Genomic DNA, 17,280 nt, shown 5'->3' with positions numbered 1-17,280 from the left:
AAGTAAGCATACATAGGATTGCAGGCATGCATTGCAATACAAATTAAGTTACCTCTGAAATAAGTCAATAGGCTCAATCGGATTGACTTATTAGTAAGTGTGCTTAGGAATGCATGATTAATCAGGGGCTGAGAGAATGCTTCTATTTTGGCCAACGAGGCTGTTTTGCTTGTTGCAGGACCTTGGGGCCTTTGGACACATTCAGGGGAGCAGCAGCAACATGGGTAACTATTTGTTCAAGACAAGTTGCCACCAGTGCATACAGGCTAATGTGAAGGTTGCTGGAAACAGTGTATTTCAGCCATCAAATGTCTGGGTGAACAGGAACTTTATAAAAATCTCTACTAAAAGTTGTTAATGTGGCAGGCAGATGCACCTTGCTAGGAAGGGCATTCCACAAACAAGGAGCCACCACCAAGAAGGCCTTGTCATATGCCATAGATAGAAAATGCATATAAAAGAGCAGGGAGAAAACCTTAGGGACATTTGCTGTACAGAAACCAGGAGGACACCATCTTGTTAAATGGCTGCCTTTACTGTGATTTGCCATGTAAATTAGTTTAGCCTTCAGTCAAAGCCAAGGACAAAAGAGAGAGGCGTTGATGGGCGTCCCAGGTTTGGAACACCTTCTTATAGTCTCAGGGCTGCTACAGAAAAATGTGGTGTTCCAGCCCACCACTATTATTAACTCCTTCACTAATGATACTCTGAAGAGGCGATTGAGGTGGGGAGGGAGGCGAGATGGTATGGAGAAAGATGTTCTTCAAGGTCCATTGATTTCCAGGGTGTAATCTTTTGGAAAATTCCTACTCTTCCTTCATCTCTGTTTCGGAGCCAGAGCAGATAGAGGCACATGAATAATGATAAAATCCACAAATGGGAAGTATATTAATAATCTTAAGATTTGTGTCTGTATAAACATCTACCCCACTTCCTAGGAACCTGCTGTGTCTGAGCTGAAAACAAAAGATAAAGTTATCCTTATAAAATAGTATTTGTTAAGGCAACAGACTCTCATTACAGGACAAAATTGGAAAAGTTTATCTTATTTAATTAGAATCTGATTGATTGTGTTGTGTTAAAAAATCTAATATGCATATAAATCAGCTCTGCCTCTTTAGAGAAAACTTGTTATGTGGAAACAATGGGAGCCAAGTAAGAAGTGAAAGCTGGAGTTGTGTTGCTTGGTGAAATATAAACCATGTAGCTGATGTCTCTTAAATGCATTTATTTTATTTTACAATAAAACGAGATGGACTGATTGTCCCAGTGGCATTTGGAAGTAGGAAATATGGCTAAAAAAAATTACTATTGAATGTATTGAGTTGAACTTATTCCCTCTGGTTTATTTCTTTTTACACTGAACAACAACCTGGATAAGTGGCAGAGTAATCAAACAACCATTTGCACCATCCATTCAGCTGCAGGGTACAGCCACCCCTTTGAAAAGGGTCAGTGAACTCCCATGATAGGCCCCAAGGAGAAGAGAGTCAGACAGGCTGAGGAATCATCATGCAAGATGCCCAAATGCCCTGGACATAGTGCTCCTTTCTTGCCTCCAAGATGTCAGCCTGCTTAGCTGAAATTAGCTTGATATCGTGTCATTAGTGCAGATCGCCTGGATATATATGAGAACTGTGCTGGTAGGTCTTTTAGTTTTGAGCAATAAAGCATAACCTCCATAAATTGCTTAAGAGATAAATTTGGCATCTATCTGTTTTCATCCCCAGTCACCGTTACTGGATCTCCAGACCCTTGAAGAAAATGACTTCTTTTGCTGCGTTTGCTCAGCACATATGGACACGTTTTGTGGGCGAAAAGAAGCCTGGCTGGAAGGGCCGGTCGTGCCTGTTTGCGATCTGCAGCTCCGTCAGTTTGATGGTGAATGTGTTCCTGTTCCTAGCAGGGTATTCCTTCCTAGCAGACCACCCCACGTTCTCTGCAGTCGCACCCCCATTCCTCTGGATTGCCCTGTCCATGGGTTTGTTTCTGTCCAGGCACCTGCGATGCTTTGCTGCGCTTTTCTTCCTTTCCTGTGGCCTGCGCGAAGGAAGGAATGCCCTGATCGCTGCCGGGACTGGGGCGGTGGTAGCTGGCAACATCCAAAACATTTTCCACAACCTAAATCAGCTGGTAGACAGCATCACTTGCATCCTTCAATCACAGCGTTTCTCCTTCCTCGGCCGCTACATCGAAGCGATACGGTGGATATACAATCAGAGCAAGATCTTGGGCAACCCGTTCAAAGACGTTGTGTCAGTGAAGGACAAGCTGAATGTGTCTTACGCCGTTTCGGACGAAGGCTTGAAGCTGAGGTTGAGTGAGACGAGGCTCCACATCCAGAACGTTGCCAGGCAGATTTCCTCCATACTAGCCCTACCGCCCTACCTGGGCAAGAAAGTGCTCCCTCTGCTGGGGGTTCTTTTCATCGTTCTTGGGACATTACACTTCATGAGGAAATTCCTGAGTCCCCACAACATCAAGTTTAAGAACACTTACATTACGAAAGCGTTTATTCGCTACGATGAGCGGCAGCGGCAGCAAAGGAAGCTCTGTGCCCTTCCCCTCAGCAAAGAAGAAAGAGAGCTGTACACAATGGTTCCATCCTTTTGCCAGACCCAGAAAGAAAGGAAATGCACGGCACGCTTTTTTCTCCCTGTGCTTGCTAACCTTTGCATCTGGGCTCTCTTTGCAGCACTAGATTATTTGCTTTACTGGCTCATTTTTTCAGTGAGCAAGCATCTCCAAGATTTCCCTGAGCTAGAGGTCCATTTGAAATTGTATTACCATGTAAGTACCTTAGCTACAGTTACCAGCACTTTTCTTGGGCTTTTATTGCTTTAGATACAAGTTTTCTGCAGAGTAAACTTATGCTAAAACACAGCGCAGAAGGCCTTAAAATGAGGTTGGGTGGTGGAATGGCGCAGGCTTTAAAAAGCCTGTGCGTATAAAGCAATGACAAAACAGCAAAAGGCAGATTGGAACGTTGGTTATGCTGAGTGTTCTGTGTGGCTGGAGGAAACAGAAGTGCAAAATTTGGGAGGCCTCTTTTGGGTGTCTTGTTGCAGCAAAGGCTCAAGCATGATTCGCAGGCCAAAGACCTCCAGTTTAAACCCTGTCATCTCCAGTTTAAAAGATTGCTAGTAACATGGCATGGGAAGGTACAAGATTTCAATGACTGGCTGCTGAATCATTTTTAGGTCTGGCAGAAGGGGGAGGTTGGTACGTGGCCTGCTGAGCCAGGAGAGCTTGGCAGAAGGACCCCTCTGCTTATCTAACCCCGTCAGCTGATGCAAGTGGGATTTATACTTATCTGCCCTATGTTATAGTGTGCCAGGTTGAACTGATTGCCATTCGGGAACAAGAGGGAATTATCCTCAAGCTCGGACTAGGTGTTTGGGGATAGTGCTATGGGGCTAATGCAGGACTGGCATCAAGACCTGGAACTCCCTTGCAGCTGCTGCTGCTGTTGCTCTGCCTACTCCCCCCCCCCCAATTTTCTAGTTGCCATGTCAATTTCCCACAATATCTTCAGCCCAGCTCTAGGGCTTTTGGGGAAATTAAACAGGTGGCTAGACTCAGCTGCCTAGTGCTGCTCCTGTGATTTGAACCTCCAGAGCTGGCAGAAGAGGAGACCCACCGGATGACACTTTGCCCGCCACCCCCTCAAACCTGGAACTGAGGGGGAAGAACTGTCTTATACTGAGTCAGACCAGTAGTCCATCTAGTTCAATATTGCCAACACTGAAGTGACTGCAGCTCTCTTGTGTTGCAGGCATGAGTCCTATCTGGAAATGATGGGGATTGAACCTGTAACTTTTTGCATACAAGGTTTTGTTTTGTTTTGCAAGCTCTGTCACTGAATTGCAACCCATTCCTTTAAAGCATCCTTTCTCAATCTTGGGTCCCCAGGTGTTGTTAGACTACAACTCCCATCATCCCTTACCACTGCTAGTGCTAGCTAGGAATGATGGGAGTTGTAGTCCAACAACACCTGGGGACCCAAGGCTGAGAAAGGATGCTCTAAAGATATGGTTAATGAATTAGAGCTTCTGTTTTCCATACCGTGCAGAATGCAGAGATGAAGGAGTAGAATACTTGGGTTGACATTGGGCAAAACAAGCATCGAGGTTTCATAGAAAGGGTTAGCCAATTTTGGTTTTTTCCCCCTGCAGATGCAGGCAGGTTGGCCAGAGTCAACCCTCATTGGTGTGACATGCTATCAGATGATCCTCCCTCAATGTGATAAATTTACTCTGTTTTTGCTATCTCATCAAACTGGTTCTGTGAAGTAACTACTTGTGGGTTTAAGTTTTTCACTGGAGGAAATGCACTTCAGATATCTACCCGCCCCCCGCCAACAGACTCCAAAGAAATAGATGGGACAGCTTGCAAAATGGGATCCCAAGAACTCTGTTATATATCTTATACACTCCCTCAGTACCCTCAAGAACTAAAGTATTTCTAATAGACATCCAGACATTTGTCTGCTTTAGTAGTACAGCCCAAGTTCTTTCCTTTTGCGTTGAATTTTTTGCTCCTCAGCAGGTGAATTTCCTATTACTTCCTCTTAGAGCTGGTTGTGCTGAGCAATCAACTTTCCTCTCTCCCCTAAAGAAACCATTTATCCAAGAAGCAATTATAAGAATCTCAGGTGTTCCAGAGAGCAGGGTATTTGAGTTCAGCAACATAACTAGTGCTTAACTTCCAATTACAACAAAACAGGAAGGGATTTAAATAACACCTGCTGTTGTGTGATTGGACAATGAAATTTCCTTTGCTGCCTCCCATGTGTGTGTCAGGTAATTTACTCCCCAAAGGGGAAATAAGGCAAAAACTCCGTGTATGTTTGTGTATTTATTCCCAGTGACTGCTATCTCAAATTTCTCCCATGCAGTACATCTTAGGGAGCAGTCAAAGCCACAGAGCAAAGATAGGCTTTGCCCTCCCATGTTCAATCCCCATTCCCCAAATTAGGACTTGCAGATACATTTCTGCTTCAGCTGCATTGACTGAAGGTAACAACAGAATGTCTGAGAAAATATTGGAGGCAACTGGAGCGGGTAACTCATTGATCCCAGAAGGCTGTTTTTAATGCCAATCGTCAGGACTGGGGCATGTGAAGTGTTAAACAAAGAGTGCTTCTGTGCATAGGCAAAGTGCCCATATATCTCCATTGAACAACCAGAATCAGTCACTATATATCAATATGAAAGGGCATGTCTACTAGGTATCAGGTGTGTTTAAAGTGAGTGCAAGCCTTCCAGTGCTAAACTATCTAGCACATTCTTGCAGACTTGGGTCACAAGTCTAGAGTAGGCTTCACCAGCATGGATGATGTAGTGGTGCAGCAGTTAAACTGCTAGCACATTTGCAAAGCTAAGCAGGGTCCGGTCTGGTTTCCAATTGGGTGGGGGACCACATGTTGAGATTCCTGCATTGCAAAGGGGTTGGACGAGATGACCCTCAGAGGTCCCTTCCACCTCTACAATCCTATGGTTCCTATGTTGTTCAACTACATGTTCCCTCATCCCTAACCCTTCTCCATGCTAACTCAGACTAAGGGGAGTTGTGGTCAAAAATGTATGGAGGGTATCAGGTTGGCTGGATGATACTCTTGGAAGAATTTCCATGCTGGGAAGGGTCCATTTAATCCAGTGCTCTGTGGCCCACCAGATATTGCAAGGAAATTGCAATATGGTGTGATGGAGTTAGCAATGCCCTACTACTCTAGTGGTGGTGGTTGCTTTTGGGGAGGTTCCCCAGAATGCCCCAAGTGCTGTATTGTTCCAGGGTGAAAGTCATAATGTGGTGCTCACAAAGGTCTTCTCTGGGGCCCATAGGGACCATTTGCCCCCCTACTCCCATTGAAATTATGCTTAAAATAAGCCTTTGAGTGTGGTGCTTTGAATGTTAGTGCAAGGGTTTTTGCCTGTGCAATGGAAAGTCCCTTCTCCCTGTGTGCACCTACTAGATCTGTTCTGGGGTTCACCCAACCCTCCAGAGCAGATTTGGGGGAGAATGTGGAATGCCTGCAAGTGGAGGAGCAGAGGCAAGGTCTATTGTGAATTGCAAATCCTTGCGCTAACAGATTAAGTGCATTGGAAACCATCATTTGTAGCCAATACATTAATTTCCTACGCCTGTGTTTGTGTGGCTGTACTGTGTGTATGTTTCTAGCGTGTGTGCACACATGTGGTTGTGAGTGAAAGGTTGATGTGTGCGCATGAGACCAACAGTTTCTCTGGTTTGCAAATCTGTTCCCAGGCATGGAGTAAGGGGAGATAACAGCCTACAATGACAGCTGCCAATTCTTCACTGGAATATTGTAATGTCTAGTGAATTCTGGGCAAATGAGATATGAATGGGACAGTGAAAACAAACCCATTCATATTTATTCACTCATTTGTTACTCGTTCCTTTTGAAGGAAGTTGAACCAAATGGGCTCCATTCAGGTTTCCTCCTCCCCTCCCCAAATCACACGCCTGCAGAATTCACTGCCACAGGATGTGACGATGGCCACGCACTTAATATGGTTTCAAAATGATATTAGGGAAATTTATAGAGGTAAAGTTTACCAAGAGAAAATCTTTAAGATACCTAAAGGACTTTCCAGGTTGAAAGAGGAGTATCCCACTGGGCATCAGTGGGGGGTGGGTACAGTGTGGGGTTTTGTGTCTCCATGTCCTGTTGTCCGTTTCCAATAAGCATCTGGTTCTCCACTGGTGTCTGTTTGAATAGGCGAGGTGTGGGGAACCTTTGGCCCTCCAGATGTTGCTGAACTACAACTCCCATCCCCACCAGCAAGCACAGCCAGGAGCCAAGGATGATGGGAGTTGCAGTTCAGCAACATTTAGGGGGCCAAAGGTTCCCTATACTTTGAACAGACAGAGCTTTAGTTTGATCCAGCATGGTTCTTACATCCTTACCTAACGCCCCCTCAACTACTGTGTATGATGATGCTTTAAGCATTCCTTTAAGCATTCACCAAATCGCTCATCTCTTGCAAGCTGGTTGTCAAAGGGACCCTACTGGTTTAAGTAATTGCCTAGAGCAGGTTTGACTCAGTAGTTAAGCGGCTGTTAATATCCTGTAGGAGACTTGAAACACACAGAGACCCTGGAAGGAATTCCACTGCTGAGTTGCTATGCTTCTGCTTTGTTGACTTTGAAGCATCGTGCATCAGGTATTTCATAGGAGGGAGCAATGCTCACGCCAACTTCTTTTTAATATTTTTCTTTCACTTCTCTTGTGCAGAAAAATTCTGACAAATTCATATTCAACCATGGGGAGATTGTGGACAATAAGACTTCCTTCAGCAGTCCTCTCTTTGAGCATGCCTGTATTCCCAGACCAAATGTTCCCCACTCAGCAACTTGGATCCAACTGGGTGTCATCATCTTCTTTTTAACAGTGCTTGGGCTGTGCGTCTCTACGTTTACGCAACTTAAAATCCTAGTGGCAACATCATTCTATCCCAGCACAGACGTGAAACGGATAAAGTATCTGCACTCAAAATTACTGAAGAGAAGATCAAAGCTCCCTGAGAGGAATCAGAAGAGGAAGCTGAATTCGTTTGCAACGGTAAGTTACAAACAGCATGGGGCTAGCTTGGAAACTAAATCTTAAAGCTTGATCCTAGAAACCACCAAACTGAAACCAGAGTCAGAGCACAAGCCTATCTGTGGCTTCTGGCAACGGTGATGATTTGCTCACTCCCTTTGCCTATACATGGGGCAAGGGAAATCTTGATATATATTTTTAATGGATTTTATGAACTACAATAGAAGCCAAACATGCCACGCTATTCTGGTAGCACATCTGCTATGAAAGTAATGCTTGGACTCACATCAGGTGCTGTTTGCACAACCCCACTTCTGCTGTGACACAAGGGCTTGCCTCTCTGACCACAGCAGGGAGAAGCTTCAAACCCAATCCATGACTGCAAAGGAAGGCAAGCCTTTCCCAATTATTCACTTGCCGCAGTTGCAGCTTGCTTTCCAATGCCAGATGCCGCATACAGCAGCAGGTGCAGTAAAGGTGGACATGGTTTGCCCAAAATGGCCTGACAGGCCCTAATTAGGCCCACACAGCAGTCCCCTGCCACTGGTCTAGAAATTTCCTTTTCCCTCAAAGAAAGGATGTGTTGGGAGTAAACCAACAGCACTGAGTGGTCGAGGGAGGTGACAGATAGAAAGGCAACCTATTTGCCCCTCGTTGATTCCTCTTGGAGTAATTTCCTGTAGGTTGTTCTCTTGGGCTTTCCCCCCCTTCCTGCTTCTTTTCCAAATTAGTGGCCACATGAAAGCTTGTACTCGGAATGGCTTTGTTCTGGGAGTCTCTCATGCTAGCTCTGGGAGGCTCCTGCAAGATCTCTGACAGCTCTGCAAGATCTCGTGAGACCTTCCCAGAGAAATTATGTGAAATTAAAAGCTCTTTCTGCACAGGAAAACTTGGCACAGAAGAAGTTTTTAAGCCGTCAGACTTGCATGCGTTTAATTTTTGTGATTGGCCACCAAGTGCATAAAGCTGCAATCACACAAGTTAAATGTGTGCAAGTTATGAGTCAATACACCAAACTCCATTTGGATGAAGGGGAGTGGATGTTTAGCTACCATCTTGCTTGAGATGGGTGCTAAGCCACTTGCCCGTCCCCACTTCTTCAGAGAGGAAAGAAGAAACATAAGAATTTAGCCCCCCGTTCTTGTTCTAGACAGAGAAAGTTGGTAGAGAGGGCACCTGCAAATTCCTTGTAGGCACTCACTTGTAAATATAACTATATTTCCTCTCTTCCTCAGTTACATTTCTGGTTCCCAATCCTCCAGGCAATGAGGAGTTCCAGGAAGAAACAAACAGAGGTGGCAAAAGTCGGCAGCGTTTAAGGACGCAAAGAAAATCTCTATGAAGAAATCCATGGTTTTACAAGTGAATAAACGGTCTGATGCATTTGATTTTTCTTACATTCATTCACTTTTCACCTCTGACTCTCACCTTGTCATTCAGCTTTGAAGTCATCAAGCTGTACAGACTTGTCGGTCTGACACCCTAAGTGATACCACTGCATAATTCACATATTTCTTTCTGTACCTGCCTCCTCCCTTGCATCTTCTAGTAGGAGAGCTCAGAATTCTTTGCTTTCTTTCTCTTTTCTTTTCTGCTGCCTTTGTCTGATCTTTGCCAATGTTCTTTTCTGTGGGTGGATTTGCTCCCCTCCCCGCCTGGCACTATATATCTATCATCACCCAAGTGTCATCAGTCCCTCCAGCCACCTTCCACTTCATGTTTTATTTTTCACAGATGAAAGAACTCTAGCTTTCGACTCAACATGAACGATGCAAATTTGAAACGAAGGGTTTTAGTTATTCAGAACCAATTAGGATTACTGGGTTTCTTTCCTAATGTTGCTTCTAGTGGTGCTGTGACCTCATTCCACACACACAAGCTCACTCCATCCTTGTGTACACCAGTGACGCTGCCTGTACAGAGGCCCCTCTGACTCACCCATTCCACCCACATTCTAAAAATGCAGGACTTCCTCTTTTTTTTAAAGGGAATGAGATGTTGAATTTGATGTGGGGAAAAATCCCCTAAATCAGATCAGCTGCAGTTTGAAAAATTAATGAAGGCCTGACCCAGTTGTCTTGGGATGGCAATCAAAACTGGCAAGGTCCGGAACACTGACACTCCTGAAGTATGACCTATATGTAATGTGCAGAATGCCTGGAGGGTTGCTTGTTTATTTTTCTCCTTTGCTTTGCTACAAAATCCAAAGACTGTGAGTAACTCATTTCCCCAGAGAAACTGCTCCAGACTTGCGTTTTGCCATGACCATGGTTGAACTCTTCATTTCTATGGTGGTAGCGTGAATTTCTACCACTGGTAAATTTTGCAGATAGAAGGATGGAGGGTTCATGGGCACCAAGATTGAGACACTAGGACAGTAGTAGGGGGAGCCGAGTATTCATCTCCGTAGGTGGGACAACAGAGTAGATAATCCCTTAGTGGTACAGTGAATAATGTGGCCTGTGTTAAATCCCAGGTATGTCTAGCTGCAGGATTCTAGAATTGGGAGTTATTAGCCATTATGAAGCTTATTTGTATTGAATCAAGCAATTGCTTGATTATGTTAATTTGAAGTGATAGCCAGGGCATGTGTACTAATAGATTGATATTTTTTTTTGCACGTTAGATCAGCCTCAGATGAGCTCCGATGGTGCCGTGCCAATGATCCCAACCCAAAACAATAAGAATCACAGTGCCAATAATCTACCTACAAACTGAAGCACATAGCTATTCACATACAATTGTGGCAATAGCTTTATCACAGTAGGAGACTTCTGTGACGACTGGTGCAAGGCTGACTGCTTTCCACTTAGATGTCTTAATCGTGAGGATTACTACATAATACAGAGATGGGACTGGGGCATGGCAACCTACCCCCTCCATGTCCTCATATAAAAAGGTTTGCATGGTAATATAAATGCACTTATATTAATATATTTGTCTGTAAACTTTCAAAAGAGGTAACAATGGTAAAAATTGTAGAGGAAAATAGTCATTTATGAATTGAGATAAAATGCTGCTGCATCATACAGAAATCAAAATTGCAGACTAATAGGGTTCCAGAGTAGGTTGCAGAAGCAGGGCGAACAGAATTATTTTCATCTGGTTTTTTGACCTAGAGAGACAAGAGGAAGAAAACATGATGCAATCCTTCCAAAGGAGGCTGTTTCTTACTTCTGTCACCAAGGGAGGCAATAAGAATTAAGAGCTAATAAGAATTACTTAAGGGTGGGATTCAACCAAGTGTGCAGCCACAGTTTCCCCATGATTTCCAGTCATAGGCCCAGGAGGTGGGGGTTTGGGGTTTTGTTTTTTGGTCCTGTCACTTTCCTCAGGAAGACCTCTTTACGGTGGAGCTGGAAGAAAAGGGTTTTCTGCAGATTGACACTTGCTCTAATGTTGCAGTAAACAGGTTTTTCTCAGGGGAAGCAGTGGGACAAAAATAAAACCCTTCTTGGACCTGTGACTAAAACAAAAAACAGCTGTGGATGGGCCCCTAAATTGTTGCACAAGTGGAATGAGCTCTGATCACACAAAGGCACAGTTCCATCTAAATCTGCCTCTGGAGGAGAGGGGGACATCACTTAAGGCTTTGTTGAATCGCACCCATCGTTTTGTGACTCCTCTGCAGTATAGCTGTCTTCATGGCAGCTTCTACTAGATTCTAAACCTCCTTGGTGCAGAATCACAGACCTGAAAGACACTCATGGAACCCCTCCCACACCCAGAACAATACTTTTCATCCCACAGGCTACTTGCGTGTGGCCAGAACTGCTTTGGGACCAGTCAGTTTCCAATGGCCAAATGAGACACTCACATGTCAAAGATGAACTGTATTGTGCGAATTATTTTCCCTCAGCAGCAACTGCAATCACTTTGCCCACATATGGTGCTCGCTTGACAGGAACAGGCTGGCAAACCTGCAACGACATGTTTCGTTTTTATTTCTTTCACGTTCTCCTTCCCTACCCCCACCTCCCCCTGCAAGAAACTTGTCAAAATCAAAATTGCACACTGCCATTTTCAGGCCTGCAGGCTTTATTTTCAACAGCAGTTCAAAACCCATGGGTGGAATTCACACGCTTGCAAAGTCCACCTTCATGGGGTGTTTACTTGGAATGCCCCTCTCCTGGAGATTTGTCAAAGCTTGGACCTGAGTACTCTGAGGGGAGACAGATAAGATTTGGCTGCATTGAGCAGCAAAAATCCACCCTCTTTCCAGCAGTCTTAATGCGTCGCGTGCCCCATTGCTTAAGACTTCCTGGCCGCATTGAGATCTGTTGTCCTGTTGTCTTTTTATTTCAGACCATTCCGGTTTTAAGGGGAATGGATTGTTTTAAAAGCTGGCAGAGAGACATTTCAAGGTTCATTTGGAATGGGAAGAAACCTAGAATAAAACAAACTGCTCATAGACTGGAAGGATAGAGGAGGTTTTGCCCTACCGGACCTCAAACTATACCAGGAGGCAGCAGGTCTGACCTGCATCCGCGAATGGATGATACTAAAAGATACAGACTTGCTGGATATAGAGGGTTTTGACAACCACTATGGTTGGCATGCCTACCTAGCCTATGATAAGGTGAAAGTCCACAAAGGGTTTCTAAACCACATAATAAGAAAATCTTTATATAAAATATGGAGTAAATATAGAGGACTATTAGAACCTAAAACCCCCTGGTGGACCTCACCCATAGAAGCTTTAGCTGTGAAGAAGAAAAATATGAAGGGCAACGTACAACATGCTATTAGAAGAGAAAAGTAACAAATCAAAATTAAAGCACTTTAAAGAATTTCGTATATATTTGATTGGCTTCAATACTTCCAAATTAATGAAAGATTAGGCATGAATAAACAAAAAGGGTTCGCTGAAGAAACATCTAGGTTAGAACAGAACTTAATTCAGCCCAAAGGGGAACATTTATCAAAGATGTACAACCTCCTCCTTGACTGGGAAGTCAAGGAGGTGGTGAAATTGGTTATGGTACGCTGGGCTCAAGATACTGGACACAAATATATACAGGTGAAAGTGCTCCAAAATCTCCTGGTAGACAGCTGTGTTGACCCTGGACTTAATGAAGCACAGTGGACCAACACCAGCTGGTGACATGGCCCCCCAAATCAACACAGACCGTGGAAACTTCACACTGGACTTCAAGCATCTGGCATTGTGTGCCTCCCCATTCTTCCTCCAGACTCTGGGTCCTTGGTTTCCAAATGAGATGCAAAAGCTGCTCTCATCAGAAATGAGATTGACATATTTCGCTTTGCATGTCATGAGTCTATCTCATATATTAGTTTCACCTTTTAAGTTGAATTACTGAAATAAATGAACTTTTCCACGATATTCTAATTTTCCGAGTTTCACCTGTATATGATTGAATGGGAAAGGCTTTGGAGGGAAGACATAAGGTTCACTGCATGTTACAATTTTAGAGAAAACGGATGAAGATGTTATACAGATGGTACCTCACTCTGGCCAAGTTGTACAAGAAAAGTTCAGATGTCTGTTGGAGATGTAAAAATGGGGTAGGTACCTTTATGCACATGTGGTGGGATTGTAAGAGGATAAGAGAATTGTGGGATACTACATATAACAAACTCAAAAAGATTTTCAAATTCTCATTTTTAAAAAAACCCTGAAGCTATGTCCATGGAAATTTTAAAAAATATCAGACCCCTTTTTATGTAAGCAACTGCAGTGGCTAGGATCTTAATAGCAAAGAATTGGAAAGGCGAAGTATCCCCACAAAAATGGACTGGCAAGAGAAAATGATAGAGTATTTACAACTTGCAAAAATGACTGTGAGAATAAGAGGAAGCTCAAAGCAGAAAGTTATTAAAGATTGGATAATATTTAAAGAATACATTAAACATTATTGTGATAATGCAAATCTCCTGAAAGACCCAGACTGAATTTTGAAACACAGAGAAATTATATAGCAAAAACTTTCATGTTAAATAATGGAAAAATAAAATAATAATAAAATGCGTACAATGAGGTGAATCGGAAGTCAAAAGTGTGTTATGTTAAATGAGAGATTGTATGTATTGTATTGCAATGTCTAAGTTATATGTAAATTGTTGTATAATAAAAGTTATTTTAAAATTAAAAGAAAAAAAGAGATCTGTTGTCGTGCAGCCAAAGTTACGGCTGCATTAGTTTTGTGTACAAGATCTCAGCTCATATGGCCTCATGATGATTCCTGTACATGTTCCCTTGCCACATGTTTCTTCTCCCTTTCCCACACCATTATGTGCACTACGAGCCCTCCGTTCATTAAGCCACACTCCTTATTATGACTTGATATTACTGTCCTCAAAAACATGCTTTAAATAGTTAAGAACAGAGGCCTGCTGAGATACCACAGTAAGAAATTCTATGTTTTTAAACCTATGCATGTTTATCAGCACCAGAGTGGCAGCAGGGCCCTCCTGGTGATGGTGCTGTACTTTTAGTCAAAGGAGAGAGATTCCTACAATCATATTATGCATAAAGACTTACAGAATTACTATCATCATACACACCTGATCCCGCTGCCTGATCCGTTTGTAGACATATTCAGGGAATGGCTCACGGGGAACGTATCTCCCGTCTCCTGCTGCAACGTGGAACACGCCATTTTGGTAAACCACTTTGCCTCGTGAAATGGTCACCACTGCTACCCCATGGCAGACCATGCCTTCAAATATGTTGAAGTCGATGGCTTGGTGGTGAGTCTTTGCTGAGATCGTCCTGTATTGGAAAGAACATGAAACAATGATGCAAACTGTCAACATGGCTGTTTTGAAATCAGCAAATTTTAGATTCCGCTGAATTCTTTGAAGTCTAAGGAAAACATGGAATTGCGAAAAAGGCAGCAATCATTAGAAACTCTTCCTTAGAAGTAAGCTCCACTGGAACAAGCAGTGCGCACTTCCAAGTGTTTAGGGTGGTCTTTTAAATCACAGATTTGAAGCAAAATCTACTGGAAAAAATAAATTGCAGCTGAACAAGAGTTTTCCTCTTTTAGGTAAGAAACTCCGCTGTGGTCTCACTTAGCTCTCATTAACTTCTATGTAAAAAAGCTTCTGCAGAAAAACGCCTGGTTGAGCTGCAATTGGACTATATACTTTAGAAGCAACCAAAAACAACACAACTGCCAGCGGTTCATTGAGTAGTTACAAATGATTTAAGAGGAAGGATTTCCCAAAAAATAGATAAAAGTGCAATCTCATTTTTAATAGCAAAATTTGGTATGGGGATGGGAGAGAGAGAGAGGGGATTCCTATACAGTGATACCTCAGGTTAAGAACTTAATTCGTTCTGGAGGTCTGTTCTTAACCTGAAACTGTTCTTAACCTGAGGTACCACTTTAGCTAATGGGGCCTCCCTCTGCTGTTGCGCTGCCGCCACACGATTTCTGTTCTTATCCTGAAGTAAAGTTCTTAACCCAAGCTACTCTTTCTGGTTTAGCAGAGTCTGTAACCTGAAGCATCTGTAACCTGAGGTACCACTGTAACTCATGTTCTCTTAAAATGCTGCAAGCATCACATGCATCTGTTGAGGCCACCAGGTTATTTATTGCTTATTTCTTTCTAGGAATGCATTCGCTCCTCAGTGCTTTTGGCATTTTAATTTCACCTAAGCAGCAGATATTCCGAAAACACTGCTTTTCCATATTTATGTATTCATTCTAAATATTTGTGTATCGTCCTTCAAAAGAAAGAAAAAGTCTTTCTCTAGGGCAGCTTACAGCAACAATGCAATATGAAAAACAAAGAAAACAATATAGGTGCAAAAGCAGCATTAAAACCAATCACTGGAAGTTAAACGGTCTCAAATCCCCACTCGACCTTGGGCCAGTCACTGCCTCTCAGCCTAACCTAACTCACAGGGTTGTTGTGGGGATTAAATGAGGAGAGGTAGAATAAGGTGGAATAAAAGTGCAATCAATCTGAACCAGTAAGAGTAAGATCTGAGGAGTGGAAATGCTCCTGTGACTTACCTTTAAACCGGTGACATGAGATTTTATTATTTATTGAATTTATATACCACCCTATACCCAGTCTCGGGACACGGGTGGCACTGTGGGTTGAACCACGGAGCCTAGGACTTGCCGATCAGAAGGTCGGCGGTTCGAATCCCAGCAACGGGGTGAGCTCCTGTTGCTCAGTCCCTGCTCCTGCCAAGTTCGAAAGCACGTCAAAGTGCAAGTAGATAAATAGGTACCGCTCCGGTGGGAAGGTAAACGGCGTTTCCATGCGCTGCTCTGGTTCGCCAGAAGCGGCTTAGCACATGGCCCAGAAGCTGTACGCCGGCTCCCTTGGCCAGTAAAGTGAGATGAGCGCTGCAACCCCAGAGTTGTCCGCGACTGGACCTAACAGTCAGGGGCCCCTTTACCTTTACCTTTATGTTTGGAAATAAATCAACAAATCTTTAAAAACATTTGTGACAGACCTAGTGAAGGTCCCTTTACCTTTATTACCCAGTCTAAGGGGTGTGCAGAGAATAAAATATAAATATAAAACCTTACAATAAAAACAACCCAATAACTCACAACCCCCCAAAACCACATTTTAAAAGGGGACAGGATCCTCACAATATTTAAAGTAAGACATATTTACTTGGCATGACTCAGGATGTCCCAGAAACACACTGTGTCTTTTGTTATGTAGTGACACTCTGCTCTAATCCCAGACCCTTTGTGAAAAAGCCCTTTTCAGAATCAAGGTGAGGTTACACAATACGGCATTTCCTATAAACGGGTATGCACTGCACCTTGGTTTTAGTCTTCTTTTTGTAACACAAGGGTTTGCACGCGAGATCCAACTGCATACTGGTATAATTCAGATTGTGCAAATAAAGGGAATTTGGCACCCCCTTTCCCCAAAATTGGACTTTTTGTAGTAAAAAAGAAATGCACCCCAAAATGTGGGATAACAATTGCTTAAAGCAACACTGTATATGTCCCCACAAACAAATCACAATGAATGCTGAATAAACCTCCCTATGAACTTTGTGCAAACAAATCGGGATGAATGCTCAGTAAATAGGTTGTCTGGAAGCGACCTTGCAGGTTGTTCCACGCCACGGATTTTCAGATGCCCTACTTCTGTAGACAGCTGCAGGAGATGGCTTTATCTCAGGCAGACTCTCCTTTCCTCCCTCTACACTCACCCTTTCCCATTTTCCTTGGCTTTGAACTATGTGTGTTATTTTGCAATGGAAGTTGTCAGAACTCCTCAGCAGAAAGGCACTCACCAGAGTCTTTCCAAAAGAGGAAGTTTCCCACCCCCTCTATTTTTAAACCAAGTGCATTCACAAAACTGCAGGGAATCAATGGTTGTGCAGAGGGGTGTTCGCCCTGAAGCCAGATGATGAGTCACTGCTGTTAAAACTGCTTGCCGTATTTGACAGGATGACGACTTTTTACCAACTAACCACATCTACCAAAAGTCTAACGTAAAGCTGCAACCATATCCCCCACCTGTCACAGCAAATGCTCTGGAAGCCTGAGTTCAGCACTGCCATTTTATCCCTTCCAAACTGCTGTGTCTTGTTCCCCTTTTACGTATCTCTTTCTCTGGCATGTCCATGATCTCACTCACCTCTGAGTCTTGTGAGATGGGAAAAACTGCTACTTTGCATGTGATCTTCCAGATTCTTTCACTTCCCCACTTCCCATCACAAAACTGGATCTCTAAGATTCCGCCTTACAATCCTGTATTGGGCAACT

The 17,280-nt window shown here is 43.4% G+C and overlaps 2 protein-coding genes across 6 annotated transcripts in view; one reads left to right on the top strand and one right to left on the bottom strand.

Annotated features, from left to right (window-relative positions):
* Positions 1–1,570: 1,570 nt before the first annotated feature.
* DCSTAMP (dendrocyte expressed seven transmembrane protein) lies at positions 1,571–10,429 on the top strand. Of its 3 annotated transcripts, none has more exons than XM_053395465.1 (4): positions 1,571–1,643; positions 1,731–2,790; positions 7,259–7,585; positions 8,800–10,429. In XM_053395465.1, the coding sequence occupies exons 2-4, from the start codon at positions 1,765–1,767 to the stop codon at positions 8,881–8,883; spliced, it is 1,437 nt and encodes a 478-aa protein (XP_053251440.1). In that variant the 5' UTR covers positions 1,571–1,643; positions 1,731–1,764; the 3' UTR covers positions 8,884–10,429. The 3 variants fall into 3 exon arrangements, 2 of the variants coding, with proteins under 2 accessions (XP_053251440.1, XP_053251439.1); XR_008331390.1 differs by having other exon boundaries at positions 1,577–2,790; positions 8,800–8,937; positions 10,191–10,429; XM_053395464.1 differs by having other exon boundaries at positions 1,577–2,790.
* Positions 10,430–10,540: 111 nt separating this feature from the next.
* DPYS (dihydropyrimidinase) overlaps positions 10,541–17,280 on the bottom strand; it is a 46,722-nt gene continuing 39,982 nt past the window's right edge. For 2 of the 3 annotated variants that reach the window (XM_053395461.1, XM_053395462.1), the window contains 3 exons: positions 14,090–14,297; positions 11,382–11,484; positions 10,541–10,679 (listed from right to left, as the gene is read on the bottom strand). In XM_053395461.1, the coding sequence (XP_053251436.1) occupies positions 11,410–11,484; positions 14,090–14,297 (283 nt within the window). In that variant the 3' untranslated portion in view covers positions 10,541–10,679; positions 11,382–11,409. Of the gene's footprint in view, positions 10,680–11,381; positions 11,485–13,740; positions 13,855–14,089; positions 14,298–17,280 lie in introns of those variants that run through there. The other variant, XM_053395463.1, reaches the window with a different exon arrangement.

The sequence above is a fragment of the Podarcis raffonei genome, chromosome 7 (genome assembly GCF_027172205.1).
Source record: "Podarcis raffonei isolate rPodRaf1 chromosome 7, rPodRaf1.pri, whole genome shotgun sequence".
Lineage (NCBI taxonomy): Eukaryota > Metazoa > Chordata > Lepidosauria > Squamata > Lacertidae > Podarcis > Podarcis raffonei.
Note: the sequence above shows the minus strand (reverse complement) of the source record. Positions and strands in the feature narration are given on the sequence as shown.